Source organism: Seriola aureovittata, chromosome 22 (assembly GCF_021018895.1).
Source record: "Seriola aureovittata isolate HTS-2021-v1 ecotype China chromosome 22, ASM2101889v1, whole genome shotgun sequence".
Classification (NCBI taxonomy): Eukaryota; Metazoa; Chordata; class Actinopteri; order Carangiformes; family Carangidae; genus Seriola; species Seriola aureovittata.
Window position 1 is genome coordinate 5734736 of NC_079385.1, and position 22317 is coordinate 5757052.

Here is a 22317-nt window from a genome sequence, read left to right on the forward strand (position 1 = left end):
TGGGCGGTTGTTGTTTGCTGTTACATAACTCAAGGTTATTTGTGAGAAGCACTAAGAGGCTCAGCGTGTGTACTTGTGTACACTGGCTACTCTGTTCATTACTGCTTGTTTAGACGGATTTTAACATGACGGCAGCAGATGTTGTTTGTGCCAGAACCAATGTTGCTCTGGTTTCATGTTTTAGAAATTGTAGCTGGAGCAAAAAAAAAAAAAAAAAAAAAACTTGATACTTGAAACTATGAGAAATTGACATTTGCCATATCAAACTGAAGGTAGGAATTAAGTATGTTTAGGTGATAGAGCTGTGAAATTCAGCTGCTTCAAACCAAGCTGCAAATCTGCTGATGAGTTCAAGCAGTGTATTAATTGGTAAGCTTCAAAAGTAAACTGACTGTAGTAAAGACTGAGCTAAGCTAGCTGCTTCCCCCAGATTCCAGTCCTCACGTCCTGGCTCTAGCACCATACTTCATATAGCCTACTGTACGCATCTCATCTCATCTGTCAGCAAGAGAGCAAACTATTAATTATTGATGGTTTCGTTCCATTAAATGTCGGAGTAAACAATACCAGTGAGCTAGCATGTGCAACACCAAGGCCCTGACACTAAGAGGCAAAAGTGGAATGTATTAATACCATTAATTACAACAGTGCTTCTCCTGCTGTGATGTTAAATTGTTGGGGGGTGGGGGGTGGCTCTTGGTTTGTCTGTTGCAGGCTACTGTAGAAATAAGCGAACAGAAACACAACAATTGTAATGTCAGGTGATTATACGCTAATGGAAACATAGTTATCATTATTATATTCTATCATTATTATAATATTATTATATTTCTGACAATAGATCCCCCTAAATCTTACACACTAGTCCTTTAAAGAACAAGAAGTTACATTAGCCCCACTGTAGACTGTTTCTCAGTTGATTAAACAAGGACAAACTGCACTGGTTGGTGATCAGGCCCTAATAATGGAATTTCTCCTAAGAAGAGAGAAAAATCATTTTATAACTCATACTGAGATGTTAAAATGGTTTATTTCAACCAGTTACTCTTACTCCGTCTTGCCTCTTAAAAGTAGGGGAGGAACCTTCTCTGCCTCTATGGATCAGCCTCCTCTGGACATGACAGGCGAACAGACGCCCAGGAGCCGTCATGTCTCTTAGCTAAGCTGATGAAGAGTCTTCCTCCGGTCATAATATGAGAGAGAAAATGCCTCTTGACTGAGTAACAAAGGAGATTTGTTGTTCTCCTGGGTCTCAGTGGAAGAAAGGAGCTTTGGCTTGTTGCAGGTTGAATGTGTTCGGCTTTGTTTGAGTGGGACAGCACGTTAAGTTGGTAGTTTCCACATGGTGAAACATGAGCAGTGGTGAGAGGAAGTTTAACTACTCAGGGACACGAAGAAACAGCAGGTTTATAAGAGGTCCGTGCCTTTATTGCTCACTTTTATTCACTGTTCATTTGCTGTTGCACCCAGGTGATCCTTAAAACCTAACTCCAGCAACCTCTAGGCCCCCGGGTTGGTGTGTTTGGAAAACCCTGCTTCACCACTTTGCAATGATAATTCATAATCACAAAATCTATTGACCATGATAATGAGCCTAAAGGTCTATAGCCACACTAGCAGGCAGTCCCATGCGGCTTTAATGGTCCTTAGAGAACTGCTGTACTCTTCTTAGATCTTCACCACCAGCTCTGTGTTGGCTCCACTATCATCATCATAAGCTGAAGGCTGACTAAACTCAACATCCATCAGCTTCAGCTGCACTTCACCAGGCTCAGCGTTGACACTTTTAGCTGCCTATCTCAGCCTCATCTGTTGTTGCTCAGACTCAGCCGTCATTTTTCACCGTCAGCTCTCACCGGCCAGATTCTGAAAATACTTTGTCAGACTGCAGTTCGACACCCTCGGCTCTCATTTGTCAGAAACAGCCTGTCACTCTCCCTTTGTCAGCCTCGGCTGTACTGTGTCATTTTACAGTTCAAGACATTTAGTGTCCAGTGACATTCATCGTCACTTACTTCACATCCTGGCATCATTTATTAACTGAGATTCAGACATTTAGCTCTGTGATACTTGCTTCAACCTTGGCACCCTGCTCATGGACCTCTTGGCCTCGGTTACTGATTTGCATTTTTAGAGATTTATGATTTGAATTCATTCAATTCAAATTCAAATTCAGTTCCTTTCTGATATGTCTCTGGTCAAGTAAGGAATTTTATGCCGCTGCCAGGCAACAGTCAGAGCTGGAGGCATTATGTTTTTGGGTTGTCCGTCTGTCTGTCCGTCCAATTCTCGTGAGTGCGATATTTCTCAGACAAGCCTTGAGGGAAGTTCAAATTTGGCTCAAACATTCATTTTGACTAAAGGATGAACTGATTAGAATTTGGTCAAAGGTCACTTGACCTCTGACCTCCTTCTGATCTCACAGAACACGTTTTTGGCCAGAACTCACTACACTAATTATAATGCAATATAACTCAAGTGATGGACATTTTATATCCAAATGGTCAAAGGTCAACTTCACTGTGACATCATAATGTTCTGCAAAAAACACCTCTGGCTATTATTCAATGCTGTAACTCGGGAAGGAGAGACTGTGACCGTATTTCCTGCAACTTGGCTGGTTGGCGGATGTGCCAACCAGTAATTGTACCAGGCAGTAATTGTAGTTTCTTTCATCACTGAGGTTTAAATTTGAAGGTAACTGGGGGTGACTCTAGTCTTCAGTGGTAATGGGATTAAAAAGTGTTTTGGTAAATGTTTGTATTCGCGGCTCGTAAACCTTTTCATGTCTGACTTTTTATGATGGCAGTGCACGGACAAACGTCTAAATTGCTCCCCACACTTGATGAAGAATGTGTCGTGATTGCACCTCTCCAGATGAAACCCATTTCTCTGAGTCACTGTCACATCAGATTTCCATGATAATTCCCGACCATTATCACAATCACTTGAATGGAAGACCACACCTGATGGCGGCTCAGTCAGCTCATCAGCTGAAGTTGTCACACGATAAGACATTAAAATGGGGGTAAACAGTTTTTCAAGTGCTGCTTATTTAAAGCTGAGGAGAGAAAAAGAGAGAGAGAGACAGTGAAGAGGTGGATGAAGAGAGGGGGAGCGGTTTGTTCATGCAGAGGCACAGCTGCTCTAAACGGGCGCATTTGTTCAACATCACATGCAAATCACACGTCAGTTTTCACGACAAAAAAAACTAGGTGTGAACTCGTTCAGGTGAAACAGATCACGCACACGGATGTAGCTGCGCTTGCCCACTCCCTCCAAAATGGCTGCCACATCATGTCATACTTGATCAATGCAGTGCTGTCAGGTGGAGATATTGTGTCTTCAGAATATAAATATTCAGGCACTATGATGAGTATCAAGTATATTTGGAAAGTTGGCATTTTGTTTGTACATGTTTGAATGTGACAATGCTAAGGTATCAATTAAAGTCATGTATTATCTTTTCAGTCCCAGACTAAACAGTTAAAAATATTGATAGATGAACTGATAATGTAAATATTGTTATTTTTAGCCCCAGGATTTTGAGTTGCTTTTATATCTTTAATAGAGAAATTACAGTGGAGAGATGATAGGAAATTGGAGATAATATAAAGATAAAGATAAGATCATTAAATAATAGATGGAGAAAAACTTGTAAGGTCTCCAGCTGGATTCAAACCGGTGATGTTACAGTTCATAGTCGGCATCATAAATTGAGTTGGCCACCAGGGGCCACTTACAGTGCTAGATTTAAAGATGGTGTTGGATTAGATTGGATTTTTAAGAAGTAAATTAAGAATAAATGAACTTTTTTGACTTGGTAAATTATATGTTCGAACTTTATTACAAAAACATTTGTGAAAAATCTGACATAAGACTGTGGTTCAAAACCGTTTTGGCTTGAGACTCCTAAAACTTGAGGCAACAGCAAGTTGTCACATCTTGTCTCGTCTTGTCTCGTCACGAAGAACTGAAACCAAGACTCTGACTGTTTCCCCCCTCAGACTCTTTGATTTCAATGATTTTTAGACGCCTGAAGAACTAAAACCATCTAATATTTAACAAAACAAAAAGCTTGAGATTGGAGAAAAAGCAGACTTTTTTTCTGTTGCTCTCTCCGTTTTATCTTGTTCTTGACCCATCTGGAGCTCCCAACCCAAGTTGATAACCATTGGCTCCTAGCCCATAATGCAACACCGATAAGGACAATGTCTGGCTATGAAGAAATACAATATAAAAACATAATTCAACTCTTATAAGTGTGGGGAAGTTCTGTTTCACCTCTCATCTGACAATCACAGAGGGTCTCTGGTGGTCATCACTGGTTACATACGTGAGGCTTATTTGGCGCTGTCACTAGAGAAAGAAAGCATTGTAACAGATATTTGAATTGTTTATCTGGCATTGGATGCATTTATTTCAATATGTGGAAGGTGTGTGCAAAACTGGTGAAGTTACTCTTTAATTTCAAATAAAGAAAAACTTTTGATAGAAAAGAACTTGAAAGACCAAGTTGAATAAATGATTCCACAGGACCTTTAAGTTGCACTAACTTTAGACTTTGACTTTGATTTGAATGACTGATGGTGTTGTTCCCTCCTCTACCAAAAGAGAGGTGTTTGAACATTGGTGACCTGTGCAGGCCAAGACAGAGGCAGGGCCACTGCAGAGAGGGGAGGAGGAGGAGAGGCAGGGAGTTAAAAGGTCAGAGTGGGTGGAGAGCAGCAGCTGAAGGGTGAGCGGATAGATTGAGACCTAAATGAGAAGGTAAAGGAGAATATGAAAGAGAAAGGGGCAGGGAGGGGCAGGGAGAAGAAAGATATGAGGCAGGGGTGGAAGGAAAGAAATGGAGGGAGAAAGAAAGGGAAGGGGGGGGGGGGGGGGGGCTGTCAGTGCTGCTGGCCTTTCTGAAAGGTTAGTGGCCTGGCCAGAGGGGAAGACAGTGAATGGCAGCCACTCTGCAGGGAGGAGAGGAGAGCTGTGGCCAGGCAGGGCGTCATGGCTGCCACACACACACACACGCACACACACACACAATCACACACTCACACACTCACACACACACACACAGTCATCTGACCACAGGGCGGCTTTTTCACATGGCATTTAAAGCAAAGCACGTTTGTCCACACTGAGGACTAATGACATTAAACATTAGCTGACATTTCACATGGACAGAATTAGCTGAGCTATTGTTCAAAGCTGGTACGTTTGTGCATGCGCGCGTGTGTGTGTGCAGGTGTGTGTGTGTGTGTGTGTGTGTTTGCCTTCCACCATGAAACCTGTTTCATGTGTAACAGTGTGTGCAGCGAGATTGTTTGGTCCTCTGTTCAGATGTTGAATTTTGTGTTGCATGCTGGGTAACGGGAACAATGCAGGTGTCCCTTATTGTGCAGCAGAGCAAACTTTAGTTTAAAATAATAGACAGACTCGCTCTTCTTTTGCTTTAAATAGTTGTACCCGTTCATTCATTTGTCACACGCTTTTATTCTAAGCCACTTACAAGTGAGGGACAACTCTCAGTGTGTGCAGGACCGAAGGGGCGACATCTTCATCTGTTGTCACCATTTAATGGCTTTGACATTTGCACTTCAGTTGCTTGTATTAATACAGATTATCTGGGGATTTTAGCATATTATATTGTTCATGTCATTGCAATTCACTCTGGATAAAAATGGCAGCTTTAAAAGCCTCTAACAGGCCACAAAGTACAAGTACAATTTGAAAGACCGTTACAATGCAGTGAAAGGAAGATAGAAAACCCTATGCTCTAAATGTATTCTTATATGCTTTGCTTTGCCAAATGTGTTATGGAGAACATGATGCCCGGATTATATTTTCTCGCATTATATTTCCAGTACAGGAAGTGTGACATCCTCATAGTACACAGCAGTCTGAGGTCAACTAAAGCGATTGAAGTGAAAGTGAGGGACATGTGGTTCAGCAGTCAAACAGCAGCTCAGTATCTGAGGAATTATCCACATCCAATGACTCTGCTGCTAATGTCGACACTCAGAGCCAACGCAGGAAGTGGTGTGCCCTTCACATAAGCGAGGAGGAGGACAGTGGAGGTGTGGAGGTGGAAGTGGAGGATGGGCCTGTAGCAACCACAGCTTATTTACCATCACTGTTACTAAGCCTTAACCATGCAACAGCCGCTCTGTGTATATATTGTAGGAAGTAAGTTTTTAATCTGGGGTTTTTGACCGATATTTTCTGGACATTAAACTATGTTTTCTTTGTGGTAAAGATGATACTAATACAAAAATTACCTATCTGGAAGTATCGTGTATATACAGACCAAACAAAAAAAGGTTTTCAGTAGGGTTAAAACACAGAGTTTTACATAGCATTTTGGGTTGTTGTTCTACTACCATTGTTATGGAAAAACAAAGACAGATTTTGTGCAATTGATTTAGATGTTGTTGTTCATTTTGTCTCCTGAAACCAAACTGCATCCTCGAAAGAAATGTTACTCAGCCTGTGTGACAGGAAGCAAGTATTGGAAGGAGAACTGACACTGACAATGAATATTAATCTTTGATACAATGAGTACAAACACTTCACAGATCCATCCCTATAAGCAGTTCTTCATTTCATTAATAAAAACGTTGTAATCGGGATCCCACAAAACCACAAAATAGTTGTACATGAACAATTTAGGATATACAGTTGGATTTCTAGTCATCACGTTAGTACACCATCTAGGGTGAGACTGCTAAATCAGGTTGGTATGTATTGCCTGATATTGGGCATGTAGTAGTGGACTGATAAGTAACAAGAAATGTCAAACATACTGTATGTCTGAGGTCATTGAGAAACTTTGTCCACCCACCAGCTCTGACAAGTTTATTTCTACACAGTGAAATGTCCTGCTCACCACAGACTCTGGTTACAATACTTATTAAAATGTTAATGTATTGTTTTGATATAAAAGACCATCAGTATTGGTGGGGCTGTAGCACCTACACAAGCTTTAAAGTGTACAAACACATCGGATCCGAGTAATTCTGAACCATGAGGCTAAATTGTCTTTGAAGCTTTATTTAATACCTGTCAAATTAAACATTGTGGGAAAATTCCCTGTGCAGTCGGCATATACTTTCTTTACATTTCAGCCGAGTTTTGACGATCAGTCTTAAATGTTCAGCAGCAAGAGCTCTGACACTCACTGCAGAATTCTGGGAATTGTAGTGTTTTGGAGGCAGAAAGAGGAAAACTGACATCACAAATATGCACCTTCTTGGATTCAGATTCATTTTTATGTTTAAAAAAAAAAAAAAAAAAATAGATGTAAGAGTGTTACAAGGACTAAAACAGACACCAAGTAAATACTTCCATTATAAAACAATAGTCAATGCAAATGTATTATTTTATTGAAACAACAGATTCCTCACCCCAAACAGTTTAACATTATTCTGTATGGATGGACCACACTTAGTCGTCATGGTCCCCCTCTTCCACCCATCCCATCATTACTCACGTCATCGCATCTGAACTGGAAGAGCTTGACTCTGCAGCAGGAAGCTGCTATGAACTGGCTCTGTCCCCTTTGTTTATTCCATTCATCTGTTGGTTTCTCTGGCTTGGCCTCCCTCGTTTACAGTTTGTTTCTCACCTCCCACCTCCTCTTTCTCTCTTTCTGCCTCACTATGTCTCTTCATTTTCTTTTCTCTCTCTTTTATTACCCTCCTTAATTTCGAGCAATCACCGTGTGAGAGCGAGCTTCGGTTTCTCGCTGAGGTGGACTCGTTGGCCGGTGCAGGGGCTGAACCTGAGACCTTTGGTAACAGTGGCATCGTACTGGGATGTTGCAGGTCAGGATGCATTCAGGACTTTTCTTGGACAGGTGCAAGATCGGGATGGTATCTGGTTGGATGACATTATTGGTGACATAATCGTATCGGATCATTCTATAATTCACAGTTCCATCAGATCTAACAGATCAATTTCTAACCTTCAGTGCCCGTGTCCTTTATGTTACAAGGTGTGTCCGAGCTGCATGTGTGAGGTTGGATTTCTCATACTGTCACAGGTTAACAGAACCTACAATATTACTATAATATGAACCCAGGTGTTTAGTTACATACCTTTACCATGTTTTATTTGCCGTAACATCGTGTATTTCTAACTTTAACAATACCACAGTTGTCATTTGCAGATGTTAAAAAATGCTGGCATTGAACGATGAATGCAATCTCCAGAATCATCACATATCAATGTTGTGGGTGTATGGTCGATGGGATGGATGATGGCCTCATCAGACCCGGATCACTGATGTACATTGGATTAGTTTGCAGCTGAGCATGATGGTTTGAGAAATGCTTAATCCATCCGTTGGGGCCACTTTATGAGGCTGTAGGTCCTTTCAGTGGTTTCGCAATATGGTAGTGTTCTTGGTGGCTGGGTTGGCACGCACGAACCACATTTTTATGATAAGCTTTGTCTTGCATAGTGCCAGGATGTTGATCACAGCAAACCTGAAGTTATTTATGACCTGGGATAATCGGGGTTTGGATTTACTGTGGGGGTGTGAACAGTAACCTGCGTTACACTGCTTTAATATTGCCTCCACGAACATGTTTGTTTGGCTGCACTGTAAACAGGAGGACGTGTTCCCACTCCGTTTTAAGTTCCAACAAAACTGCCCAAGAACTGTTTGCTTTAGTGTTAAACTGAGGGGGATCGTCGGCATCAATATTTAAAGCAACATTGATAAGATCACAGGTTTATCTGATGTAAAAGCACTACATCAACCATGATGGTACGTTTCACTTTTCCTGCTGCCTGTTGCTGTCCATGTGCAAATATCTGCCTGGTGTTTATGGGATGAATGAATAGAATCAATGAATCTGTGTCTTTGATGACTCAAGGTGACTCAGCTAATCTTCGCTGTCTCACGTAGCTGTGTTGGGGAGACAGCAGCGATGTGACTGAAGTTAAAATTGGATAGGGCACTGCTCAGTCCACTTCCTCGACGCCTTGCTGTGATTTGTCTCGCTGTGTACCTGAAACTGAGCATAATGATGCTGCTGGTTTGAAATGCTGCTTTAAGTCGGAGATGAAAGCCTGTTGAAAGCTGCCACGATGGTTTTTTCACTGTACATGTCATTTTTTTTATCATATGCTGCTCCTTAGCTGTGCTGCCTTGTTTTTGGAGGCAGATACGCCTCTGTTCCTTCAACTTCACTCGTGTTTTACTTTTTTATTTTTTTTAAATTTCATCTCACAATATCACAGGATGTGACTGATGTTCTGCTCTTTATTATTTTGAGTCAAAAGTGCGTGTGTGTATTTGACACAGAGGGAGAATAATCAGGAGTGCACTGGTAGATTTTATTTCTCTCTTGTTTTTCTTAGTATCCAGCCTCCAGCTGTAGGATGTAGGACAGAGCAATCCCAGCCATGGTGCTGCACAGCTGGCTAGATTTGAGCCAAGAGAAGCCCCCTTCCCCTCCCTCCCTGACTCCCTGCACCTTCTGCACATCTGGCATCCCCAGATGTGGGTGCAAAAACAGTGTACATGCTCAGCCTCCATCTGCTGCCAACACATGCTGACCCCCGAGAGAGACCGCCGAGTTTATTTAAGGATTCTCACTCAGGTGAATTTTGCATTATACAGAGAGGTACTTCTGTTATTTAGCCTATTGTCATTGATAGGAATAGGGTGGGCAAAATAATAGAAACACCTGTCTGTATAATGCAGTTCAGTTCAACAACCTCCAAAATGATCACATTTCAACACCTCAAACAGCTTCAACACAAACTTAACCTTATAACTATCATGAATTACTGTAGCACTGCTGTATTAGACTTCATTAATTTTAGTTAGGTGTTGCTAATAAACCGCTGATAGCAGATGCTATACAATCAGAGGCGTACAGAAACTGGATTTGATCCAACTTTTCAGCTGCAGCTTTATTCTCATTACTTTGCAGTTTTGTGATTGAATATTGTTGTGGACCAAGTGGGGTGTAAAATCTGAAAGTGGAAATTATGCAGCTGTTTCAACAAGAGGTTTGATTAGTTTGACACGCACAATTGAGGTTCCCAAATCAAGTAGTGACTCGAGTGACTTTCGAGGGGTAGACACTGAGAAGATCAGCCTGTGTTACAGTGAATATTCAGGAGTTCTTCTCTCAATCCTCACACCCTGGAAACAACAACATGCTGACACTGCTGTTACTGAACCAGCAGGAAGTCAAACAGTGTGTGGAGGCTTTTTAACTTCATTCAAGCTGTGCTCTACTTCGGTTTTCTCCTTCAGCTGTTCAGAACTCGCATAATTTACGCTTTTCCGATGTTTTATCTGAAGCGTTGATCCATAAGAAGATTAATTTGTGGTTTTAAAAACCAAAAACAATCTCAGTGTAGTTTTACATCTCCTCTCTCAGGCTTGTCTCTGGAGCTCTAGTAACAACAGGTCGGTGAGCCAATCAGAAGAGAGAAGGCTCTGAGCCTCTCTTCTGATTGGCTGACTGTTTTCTCAGTTATCAAATAAAAATATAGAAGAATCCTGCAAGGTTAGATGGTGGGTCCGGGTGGGTGGGGCTTGAATCATGACTGAGAGCAGTGAGTGCTTTGTTGTGACATCACAGAGTGACAGAAGTCCTGACAGCTCATTTTAAGGCTCAGTTTCTGAATGCAGGCAGTGTATATACAGACTTTGATACTCTCTTAGTATTAATATAGAACATAGACCTGCTTTATAATCAAACAACACATGAACATCTACCTTTATACTATATGGGACCTTGAAGAAAATACCACCTTCCAATATGGCACCCATTCATTCCAGTAAAGTTTCTCACTGTTTTATTGCAAATGTTCAAATTCTTCGCTTTTATGCAAAGCACTTTGTGATGTATGTTAAACTTTAATTATTCTATAATAAAGAACATTTTGATTATTATATTATTAATAATTCAGAGTACGGGCACTACACTTCTGGACTGGATCAGGAGATACAGGGTTCCGGTCTTACTGCTGCTCTTTTACTCTGAAAAAGCTGCTGCAGAAATATGTGTTAAATGTGTCGAGCTATGCACATGGTCTAATTAATTAATTTGCTTGTGGCAGCCATATTTTTTTTTAAATGCAATCACTTAATTGTGTTTATAATTCATAAATCAAAGACTTAAATCAGACTAAAAGGCCACATTTGTAATTAAGTCTAAAAAAAGACTCCAGGCTTATTTTTCCAACGCAGCCCAAGAAGACTGACAGTCTACGTGAATGTGTGTGTTAGTGTATTCCAAAGTTTCCTCCTAACTTCATTATCATTGTCTCATGGTGTTTTCAGGGTGGATAACAGAACCTGTTTTGTGAGACTAAAGGAGGTGAAGCAGTCAGCAGTTTTCTTGTGAGGCAGCATGTGACTCAGAGAGACACAGCAGAGGGAGCGAGGGAGGGAATGAGGAGATATTGGAGGAGTGAGTGGGAGAGAGAGGTGGAGGACAAAGGTGCAAAAGAGTGGAGTAGGTGAGAGAAGACGAGTGAATACGAGGGAGAAAAGGAGGAAGAGCATGAGCGTGAGAAAAATTAAATGTAAGCGGGAGACGAAGAAAGAAGAGACAATAAAAACAAGAAATGAACCAGAGGTGAAGAGTGAAAAGGTGATGATAAAATGAGAGCTGAGAAGAAAAAAGACAGAGGATAAGAATCAGAGACACAGAGTCTAACGTATGTCACCAAAATGGAATAAAATCAATAAGAAATAGGATAACTAAACTGCATGTAAAACTGATATTGATTAAATATGATAGTTATTTATATTTGTATTCATACATGTTAATAATGTGTGTGTATTACTAAACTCAAATTATATATATATATATACAGACAGAACAGCTGACCAATCAGAGCTCCCACTGCAGCACAGAGGCTTGGACTTTAATTAGTTATTTATTTATTTACTATAAATAAATACTTACTTATATATATTATAAGTGGGTGGAGTTAAATTTAAAATCCTTCTTCAGTGTAATTCTTATAGTATTATAACACATTATCATTTAAAGTCATTCTCAGGGGATGAGAATATTAATTATTAATTGGCAAATTCAATAATGCTTTTATTTTGACAGAAAACCGAGTTACGTTTCTCTCTTTTTTTAAGCCTAAAATACTTTTTTCATGATCAACACTGAGCTTTCAAACTTAGCCATCTTTGTATTTTTCCCTCAGAGACTTTAATGATGCATAATACAATGAGACACTGTAAAAATATATAATTATTGTGGTACTTTCCAGACTTCATGAGAAGAGATGGAGAAAGAGATGAAACGAAAAGATAGAAAGATGATGAAAGCAGGAAAGAGAGAACACGACGAAGGAAGAAAGAGAAGGGACAGAAGGAAAAGAGAAAAAGTGGGCACAGGAAGTGGCACTGTGGCAGAGAGAGAGGGAGGGAGAGAGAGAGAGAGAGTCTACTGTTGTGCTGCTGTAGTCTCTCTCTCTCTCACTCTCCAGTCTGCTGTGGGCTGGTCTGGACACGGTTGTTGGGAAGAATTTTTCTATTTCTTTTATTTTGGAAAGGACTGTAGATGCTTGTCATCTGCAAGAACTTTTCTTTCCTCCACCTAAGACGAAAACCGGACATTATGCTGAAGTTTAGCACCACCCACTGCTCAAGGTGTGTGTGTATGTGTGTGAGTGTGTTTGTTGTGTGATTCTGAGCTGCAGCGCTGTTGCTGATTTGCGGTGTTTGTTCCTTTTTTAAAGGTTTTATGATTTGCATGTGGAACTTTTCCAGCTGATTAAACTTTGATTTCTTGTCTCCTCGTCTCCAGCTGATGTTGTTTCACTAATCTAATGCTCTCTCTCCCTCTTCTCTCTCTGTCTCTGTCCCTGCAGTCACAATGAGCGGAAGGTGACCTGTAAGCACCCGGTGTCAGGCGTCCCCTCCCAAGACAACTGCATCTTTGTCGTGAATGAACAGTAAGTCTCTCTGCACGATGGCACTGTATGCTTCTGACTCCTGCGCTGATTTGAAACGTCAAAGGAAACTCTTGTAGACAGTCACTGAACGCCTGTTGCAGCTGCACCATGCAGCTGTGGCAGCATGTGAACAGGCACAGATGAGGCCTGTGATTATATTGGATGCCCAGAAAAGCCTCCTCAGACCAGAGCCGGGTCTCAGGTCCAGCATGACTCAGATGAGTTAGGATCCAGGGTTCCCAAAGTAGCTGCCCCTTCATTAAACCTCACTTAATTCATCACTCTTTACAATGGTGACAGGCTCTTCAGTGTCAACGGAAGATAACGTCCATAAATATGTTGGTTCACAATAATCAGACTCTGACTCGTTCACGAGCAGCAGAGTAATGCGGTGTGAACAGGAGGATAATGTCAGCAGCAGGACCTTTCATGATACAGGTTTGCCAAAATGCTAATAAACAGGCTACAGGCTAAAAACACAGTGTTCAGCTCAGTGTGCAGACAGTCAGCCACGCTAATCCTCCATAACAGTTCTCACCAGACTTGTGGCTCAGTCGGTGCAGGCTGCGGGCGTAAGTTTACGTCAGGCCTGACTCCCTGCGCTGTAATACACACACACATCCTGAAAACACAGCAGTTTCACTCATTTCATTTTTTTGGGATTCTGCGTAATTCTGAATTTCACTTGCTCCTCTGACAAGCGTCTTTGTTTACACTGACATGGATGGAAGAGAAGGACAAAAAACTAAAGGACAAGAAGATGGAAAAAAAATGAGTGAATGAATGAAAGTATTTGTGTTTTAGAAATGAAGGGGGAGCAGCAGAGTGGTGAGAATGACTTGTTGTTGTACTGATGCTACATTAGACTGAACAAGTGAGCAGTTATTGTACTTGTTATTTCAGCCTTCAACATTTCTTTCTGCCATTATAGTGTTGTTAGAGACTGAATCCTGGGGTAAATTATAGCAATTTTGTTCTGATCTTGTTGCGATCACATGGTTGATATTTTTTAAATCTCAACAGAACCCCAGCAAAATGAAACTTCTGGCCCATCATATATCTGGGCCCTCAGCCCGAGTCTGGCCCGTATACTTCACATCTGGCCAGAGTCCGGCTATTATCCTCTGGTATTTTCCGTGCGTGTGCGAAAATTGGTCCAGATGCGGAAGTATAGCGCCTTACACTCATGCTGTATACAGAAGAAAACAAGCGTGTGGCCCAAATATGGGCCGGATTTATTTTGCTACCTGGGAAACTGTGAGATTCGTATGGTAAGCATCTATAACCAGAAGTGAATGATGAAGTTCAGTGTACATGCAGTGCCGCTCGTTTTCGCATCAGTGTAGAGGAAAGACTTAAAGTCACGTTAAAGCTCATGACTGTTCTCTCAACATGTGGGAAGGCACAGACAGTTCTGTGTGTCCGTGCAGCCGTGAGGCCTTGAATACAGCGTCAGTGCGCAGCTCTCACCGACACTGAGAGCAGAACCAGTCTGCTCATCACAGCAGCCAAAAAAGCCACACAGAGTCATCAGAAGGGTCAGTGGCAGCTTCCTCATGGACGAACAGTGCAGCTCGAGCGAGCATGTGCACATCCGTTGTTGCGGACACGGTGTGCGCGCGTCCGCGGATGAGCTTTTGCGCGGGCGGACCCGCGGAGCTGAGGCCTTGAAACATCAAAGTGAGGGACACACACAGAGACGAACCTTCCCACGGTCCAATGGGAAACACAGAAATCTGCTGCATTACAGTTGTTTACAGTTGCTAACACCCACTGCTCAATATCATGTTGGAGCTCTCCACTCAGTTAGCGCAGCAGAAGTCAGTGTGGACTAAACTGTGAATTACAAAATGCGTTCAGTAATCACAGCTTTCAGATCGCTTTCTCAGTCGAGCTGAATCGCCACCAAAACTCTTTGTGGAGGTTTATATCGGATGAATTCACGTTCAAACGCACAGAGTAAGTGTTTTCCTCATGCAGGTGAACAGTTGATGACCGCCAGTCACATGGTCAGATGAATGACTGCTGGATGTCTGGACAGCATTTGATCGCAGGTGTATTGCAGAAGAGGGCATGGTGTGTGATGTGGATGAGAACTCGCAGAATACAGGGTTTCTGTATAGTGAATATGTATAGTTTTGTTCCACGTCACAGGAATTGCTTTAGTTTCATTTTGTGCACGTGGAAAACCTCCGAACTGGAAGAACTGCAGCTTTTCAGATTCATTTCTGCAACATATTCTGTGAGGCAGCACAATCCACGCAATAAAGAAATGTCCTTTTTGTTCTAGTAGAATCTGGGTTCATGCCAAATAAGTAAAGAACAGCTACTTCACTGACAGTAGTGATCCATTTTGTAATGTGTTTTATAGGACAAAGTTTTCTTGTTTGGAGAAAAATGTTGTCAGTGTTCTGACGCTCTAAAGTGAAATGAAGTGTTTTTGACGCATTAGTGCGTTTTGGTTGTGACATTAACTGTTGTGCTGAGCTGCACGTTGGTAAAGAGAACGCTGTGCAGAGTTTTGAAGGAGTGAACTCGGTGCAGAGGAATGTGGGTTAGTGACTGTACAGAACTGTAAAATGCAAACGATGTGTGTCCCACTTCCCTTCATGTATTTTAAAAAGCTGCTGAATTTGAACCGGCAGAGGGATATTTTTCTGTAAACATTAGTTAAATCCGGGGAAAAAAACAAAAAAAACAAACATTGTTTGCAACAATGCATCACGTCCCCCAAGCAAAACTTTAGTTTGGAATTATAGCTTTCCAATATGGCTCGTTTGTCAGTCCCTTCCTAAACTGTCACAAATCGCTGTTCCACAAAGATTTATACAGTTTATTGAAACTTATTTTTGTAACTGCTGAGATCTGGGATCAAGAAGGTCAAGAAACACAAGCAGACAGGTTGTAAACACACCTGGACAAACTGCAATTGTAAGTGAAACAAGTGATCCCAAACACCCATCACAGACTTCCTGCTTCACCTTTCCCCTCCCAACACTACGGCTGCGTGTAGCTTCAGTTGGTTTGTGGACAACCTCGCCCCTCGTCTCTTCGTTGTGGCTGTCATATGCACAAAAGTGTAACTGTAATGCTGTTGCTTTGTCGGCTAGATTACGAATGCATTGCGTGCATGTATCAATAAGTGTTGGGAATCTTGTGTAAGGAGAATGATTTCACAAAATATAAACAAACAAATTTCTTGCCTGAATTCTGCCCAAATATATCTTTGAAAAAAAGTAATGATTGTTTTTAATGATTAATGAACCAGGAAATCGTTCACTTTTGTTTACAACCTGTCTGTCCATCTGTCTGCTCATGTGTCTTCCCCTTTCAGACTAGCTTTAGGGATTTTGCTGCATTCTCAGATTTCAAAAAATGAACTGATTTGAACATTGTCAGAAAAATGACTCAGGAGACCTTTACTGTCTGGCTCCTGCTCAGACCTGGATTCTAGACTGTCTGGCTCTGCTTGTGTGCAGATTCTGCAGCGCTGCAGTGCACAGTCAGATTGTAAATCTTGGATTTTAGTGGAGTAGAGTCTGATGGTGTGTGTGACTCATTGAGGATCAGCCACCACTGATTAGACAGTTTCTTTGCATGTCTTTGTCTAACACGTCCATCTGCATCTGCCCTCTTCTTCCTCTGTCATATGCTGTCTGCCTCTTAAACCCGTCCTCCCTCCTCTCTCTGCCTCTTCTGTCTTGTTTCCCTGCCTCTCTCTGCCGTTTCATTTATGGCAGCTTTTCGTCAGACTTGCAAACTGACACAGAAAATCTCTTTGAATGTTTTCCCTCCCTCACTCTCCCCCGCTGTCGGAGTGACTGACTGCTAGATGCTCCCAACCCATCAACTCCTCGATGGGATCCATTCTGCGGACGACACACTCGATTCTTGCAAAGAAACTACTTTGTGCTCCCCGGGAGACAAAGTGGAAAAACAACAAAAAGTCGGGATGAAGCGGCTGAGATGAAATTTAGGACCGCGGCCTCTCAGAAAGACAAACAAACTGCCGCAATTACACGCTCCACCTCCAAAAGAGTCGTCAGGATGGTATTTCAATCCGTTCTCGTCTTGGAGTGTGCAGCCGAGATACCCCCCCCCCAACAACACACACAGACACACACACGCACACACACACACACATTTACATACACCGTTTTACTGCTAACAAGTTCAGTGGAGCCACACTCTCCGTGCCACCACCTCTCTCTCTTTCTCAAACACTCACTCTCCATTTCTTTCTCACACACACACACACTATTCATCTCCCATCCCAATTATCTCCTCTGTCACACTGCTCCTGTTGAGGAGAGTGTTCTTGTGTGTGTGTGTGTGTGTGTGTGTGTGTTATGTAAATGAGGTGAGCATGGTTTGTATTTTTAAACTTGTTGAGCAGAGTGAGGGTGAGAAAGTAACAGAGAAGGAAAGGTGTTTTAACTGCAGCAATGCTGCTAATGAGAGTTTCACCTTGTTCCGCCCCAACTGGCTGGAAGATGGCGAGTGAAAGCCGAACATCTCTGCTTTTAAAATTCAGTCCGAGCACCTTGCATGCATGATGAATGTTATTAGCCTTGCAGACGCCCAAATGCCTTGTGTTTGTGGCTCGAAATATAGAGGGCAACGTGGTGACCGTTAACCTGTTAGTAAACCGCGTGGCAGTCTTAACATTTTTATGTTTCTTGTGGACAAGTGACGACCAAAATCACAAGGGACCCTCCTCTGGGAAACCATGAATTTCCACACAAAAGTTATGGGGGTCACAGAGGGAGAGATGAGGGGCAGAGATACTGTGTGAGGTAAAAGAGACAGGTGCAAAAACAGCAGGGACTAAGGGAACAACTAAGTCAAATCTGAACACACAGACATGATATACATGTTTTTAGATTCACAGTGACTTACACTTTCCAGGGACATCATTATCTCTGATGTCCATTAAGAACAAACCTCCATCACATCTGCCCTGGGGTCATTTACTTATATGTTTTGGGATGTGCCCAATGGGGTTACACTCTGAAACAAATATCTCTTACTCTAAGTGATATGCTTGACGTTAAGGTCCCACTTTAACCTCCTCACCTGACTTTGCTCCTACTCGACAATGACTCCTTTATTAACACTTGTCTCTGCAACAGAAATGTGTTCTACGGGCTGGTCTCACAGCAGCCAAGAAAATGTTGGCCTTAAGATTGCAACCGCCACATTCCCTGGCTTGGTGACAGTGGGACGATTCTTGGCTTGATATGGTCCTGAATGCACGCAGCCAGTCATAAGAATCTCCTGGCATGGGATGTGGCTCACAAGTTGGTTAAAGAGAGAGTGCAGCGTCACCAGCCTTAATGTTGTGTTGGTTTTGTTTTGTATATATAAATAAAGAATTGATTTAAAAAAGAATAAACCTCCATGAGTCTGCTTACATAGTTAAAAAGATGCTCCTCGTAACTTCCCACAGAATCCCGTTTTGTAAGTTTTCTTCAGTATCACAATAATCCAGTGATAGTTGTCTGTATATCCATGGCTACACTTCAAACAGGAGCTGCTAATAGCTAATTCAGCCTACTCTTAATGGGGACAATTTGCCAAAATGTAAACAAATACAGCTAAAAATCAGGGTTGAAGTCTTAGCCCACTGCTAACTCGCTGACTCCGTAACGATGTTATACTTCCTGTTCACATCCACCAAAACTTAGAGCGTGATGGGCCCCCAAACGGAAGTGAGATTGGAGATCTGGACAGAAACACAGAACAAACGGCCGACTGAGCGATGATGATTCTCATGCCAGAAAACTCTCCACCAGACGTTGTGTATGCAGCGTAGTCGGTAGCTGACAAACTGCAGTCTTGCATGCAGGGAATGTTTAATGAAGCTGGATGCCATGTTCATCCATATTCCATTCATTGCACTGAAAAGTTGCTCCCCATTGCCCAGGCCAGAAAACCTCCTGCCCACAGCAGACGCACATTAAGATGCTATCAGACAGCGGCAGTTGCCTCCAGTGGGTCGAGAGAGGGCGAGCCCTCGTCTAGCCAAACGCAAATGGTTATTGGAGATGTCGATGGCTGAGCTTTTTAAACTTGTTTGTCACTATTGCAACCGTAGATACAACACTGAGGGGGGAAAAAAAACTGAATGAGAGGAACATCAGCTTCATCTTTTCTGGGCTGATGATGATTCTATTTAGCTAACCATATTGCTAACTGGTTGCACCATACTGTTGCAGGTTCAAAACGCAGAACACCAGACTTCAGGCGTAATAGTGGTAGTAGTTTACTACGTGAGAGCAAACAGCTCTGCATTACAACAGCGAAGGGGGCTGTGCTGGTGTGGCCATATTGTTTAAGGTACTGATGAGACAAGGAGTTAGAATCCAAGAAGTCCAGTTGGAGGAACGGATGAAGTCCTTCAAAGGCTCATCAGACGCCAGAAAATTGCATCATCATTGACCATCATCAGCAGAGATACAGCTTCTACCAGCAATGCAGAACCTGGATGTGATAGACCCACGCAGCATCATGCTGGATGTCACAGTGATGTGTCGCAGAAAGAGTTGATTCTGGTTCGGCTTTTATTGCACTGTTTTGATAGAGTTTCCCGCATCGGTCCCCTCGCTGTGACGACAGACTAAATTGTTCAGCCATGTGCTGTATTTGTGTGCACAGCTTTCCAACAACTGCAGCTAAGAGACAGAAGCCCCTCATCATTATGTGTGCTCTGTATTTTGAACACACGTCACATGCTGGTTTTAGTTGATGTAACATAAAGGCGTCTCTGTGCCACATGAGCCCTTAAGCGTCTTCACGTCGTCTCCCTTCCTCTAAAACTTTGAAATGAATATGAAAATAAATAAGCACAGGCCCTTAGCTTCCCTCCAGGCTCATGTTGGTCTCAGTCTCAGAGAGATCCTCAGATCCAACCCAGCACACCGCAGATGGTGGTGGATCACTTTCTTACGTAACAGCTAAAAACCAGCTTTACTGCGCCACAGTGACTGAACAATGCTCACACCTCTGCGAGCAGGGAAGTTTGTATGTCTTCCTTTCTGTCTGGTCTCATGAAAAGATGAGTGAAATACAGAGACTCAATCAGTAGATCACATTTGGAAACAGATCAACATGTTCAGCCTTACTTTGGAATTCTGCATTTTCACAATTCATGTTAATTTTATTTTAATTATCTGGATGCATTCATAAATGTACCAAACTGTTTGGCCTTGCCCATGGGCTGAAGCCATCTTGATCAATGATTGCTACTGGCCGAGGAAGTAAACGTAAATGTTAAAGCTGCCTCAGTTTCCGCAGATGTGCTCCCTACCCAGCATTGAGGGGTAAAAGAGAGGTAATAGAAATGAAAGTGATGGCGTTGTACTGGAAGGTTGTGTTTATGTGGAAGCCTCCTGTCTATCTGCTGCATGCTGTTTCAAACTTTCCCCATCCATCATCATACTGTATATTGTTTGAGAAAACGACCTTGAGGCTACAAATTATTACAGAAAGCCTGTGTAACCAGCCGAAGGTGCGGAATGTCTACCAGTCACTAAAAGTATTGTAGGAAGTGTAGTAATCAGCCTTTTTGGAGCCTCAGTTGCACTGATATTAATTTTTGCTCATGGTAGTGGCTCATGGGATGTTAATGCCAGTTGGTTGATCGGCTGGTTTATTATAGTTTGTTTATTAGCCTTTGTTCATTTTGAATTAACAGAGATTTCAAACATTCATGGTTGGTTGGTTGGTTAATTGGTCAGTTAATTGGTTGGTTAGTTGGTTGGTTGGTTGGTTGGTTGGTTAATTGGTCGGTTAATTGGTTGGTCGGTCGGTTGGTTGGTTGGTCGGTTGGTTGGTTGGTTGGTTGGTTGGTTGGTTAATTGGTCGGTTAATTGGTTGGTCGGTCGGTTGGTTGGTTGGTCGGTTGGTTGGTTGGTTGGTTGGTTGGTTGGTTCACCACTGTCACCCATACTGAAATATGTGGACAGGTATAGGGTGGATTTCACTTCACGATGAACTCTAATCAATCTGGTGATCCTTTTCATTGACTTTTCATCTAGGGCCATCTTTGACCAGTACTTTCTCCTTAGCGCTAATTGGCATATGTTAGCATGCCAATGTTTTGGTGTGGTGGAAAATAACTAGTGTCTACAAGATCGTCTGACTGATTGGGAAAGTGTTCGTAGCAGAGGAGCGATGATGATGTTGGATGGCTGACATGGATAGTTAACTTCTAACCTTAACCCCCTCCCTCAGAGGCATAAACTCGGATCTTGGTTAACACATGAAAGCTGATGTGGGAGTCGTTGTGTAAGGAATGAAAGAAAGAGATCTTGATTTTTGATGACAAAAGGATGAATAATTGTGATTTGAGTGGGATTTTTCAGTTTCCCCTGGTACACCGCGTCTCTGTCTTCCTTCACCCTTTCTTGACCATCAACTTCTCCCTATCGCAAATTTGATTTCTCCTTTGCACCGCCTGAGGTGATTTAATGGGAGTCAGCGCTTCACAGCTCTTCACCTATTCAAACGTCACTCACTGACAACTTTAAATTAAGAGATTCCTGAAACCCACATCCAGAAAGCTGCTTTTTTTCCCCTCCCTGGGGAAAGTTTTCCTCCGCTTAACTCATTACAATGTACCATACGCCTCTGCAGCTCGTGCTTTTATTAATGACTCTCTGGTTTCCCTTTTTTTCCCCCTCTTTTGTGATATATTCAACTCACTACTTTCTTGTTCTGTTCATATGCCTGATGTTTTCTTAATAGCCCACTGCTCGCCCCAACCTAGCAGGTTCAGAGGCTGAGGCATTTTAAAAAATATTTCGAGCCTCTGACCCTCTCTCTTCATCTTCTTGTCACTCTCTCTCTTCCTGCTTCCGGCGTCTGTCTCCTCACTCAATTATTAAGTCTGCTCACATATCTTCAGTTGTCTGATTGTACAAACAACAGAAAGATAAGAAGATGGGAAAACAACAACAACAAAAAAAAAATGATAACAGACAGACATGCAAGACTGACTGAAACTCTGAAAGACAAGAGAGACAAAGAAAAACAGAGATATAATACTGGACTAATGGGAGGCTCTGAACGGTGGTGGGCAGATGGGTTGATCAAAGCTGTGACTGATGGAGTAAATAGTGTGGTTTTGAATTAATAATCAGAAAGAGGCGCTGGTAGATTGGTGTTTACAAAAACAACAAGTTTTTCTGTTTGACCACAAAAACACATACAAGAAAAAGAACTACCTTCCTTCTCTTAATGTTTTATGTTTGCCTTTTTTTTTTTTTTTTATCTTTAATGATATGATTTCTATCACTGTTTATTTCATTTAGCATGACTGATTTTAAGTTTGCATCCTTATTTGAGTTCTTATTTTTTTTTTGTCATTCTCTC

At 42.1% G+C, this 22317-nt stretch overlaps 1 protein-coding gene across 20 annotated transcripts in view; it reads left to right on the forward strand.

Moving 5' to 3' along the window:
* Window positions 1-22317, forward strand: part of LOC130163608 (pleckstrin homology domain-containing family A member 5-like) — a 218434-nt gene that overhangs the window by 134634 nt on the left and 61483 nt on the right. For 19 of the 20 annotated variants that reach the window (XM_056367905.1, XM_056367903.1, XM_056367902.1 and 16 more), the window contains one exon: window positions 12859-12942. In XM_056367905.1, coding sequence (XP_056223880.1) covers window positions 12859-12942 — 84 coding nt within the window. Of the gene's footprint in view, window positions 1-12858; window positions 12943-18074; window positions 18273-22317 lie in introns of those variants that run through there. The other variant, XM_056367919.1, reaches the window with a different exon arrangement.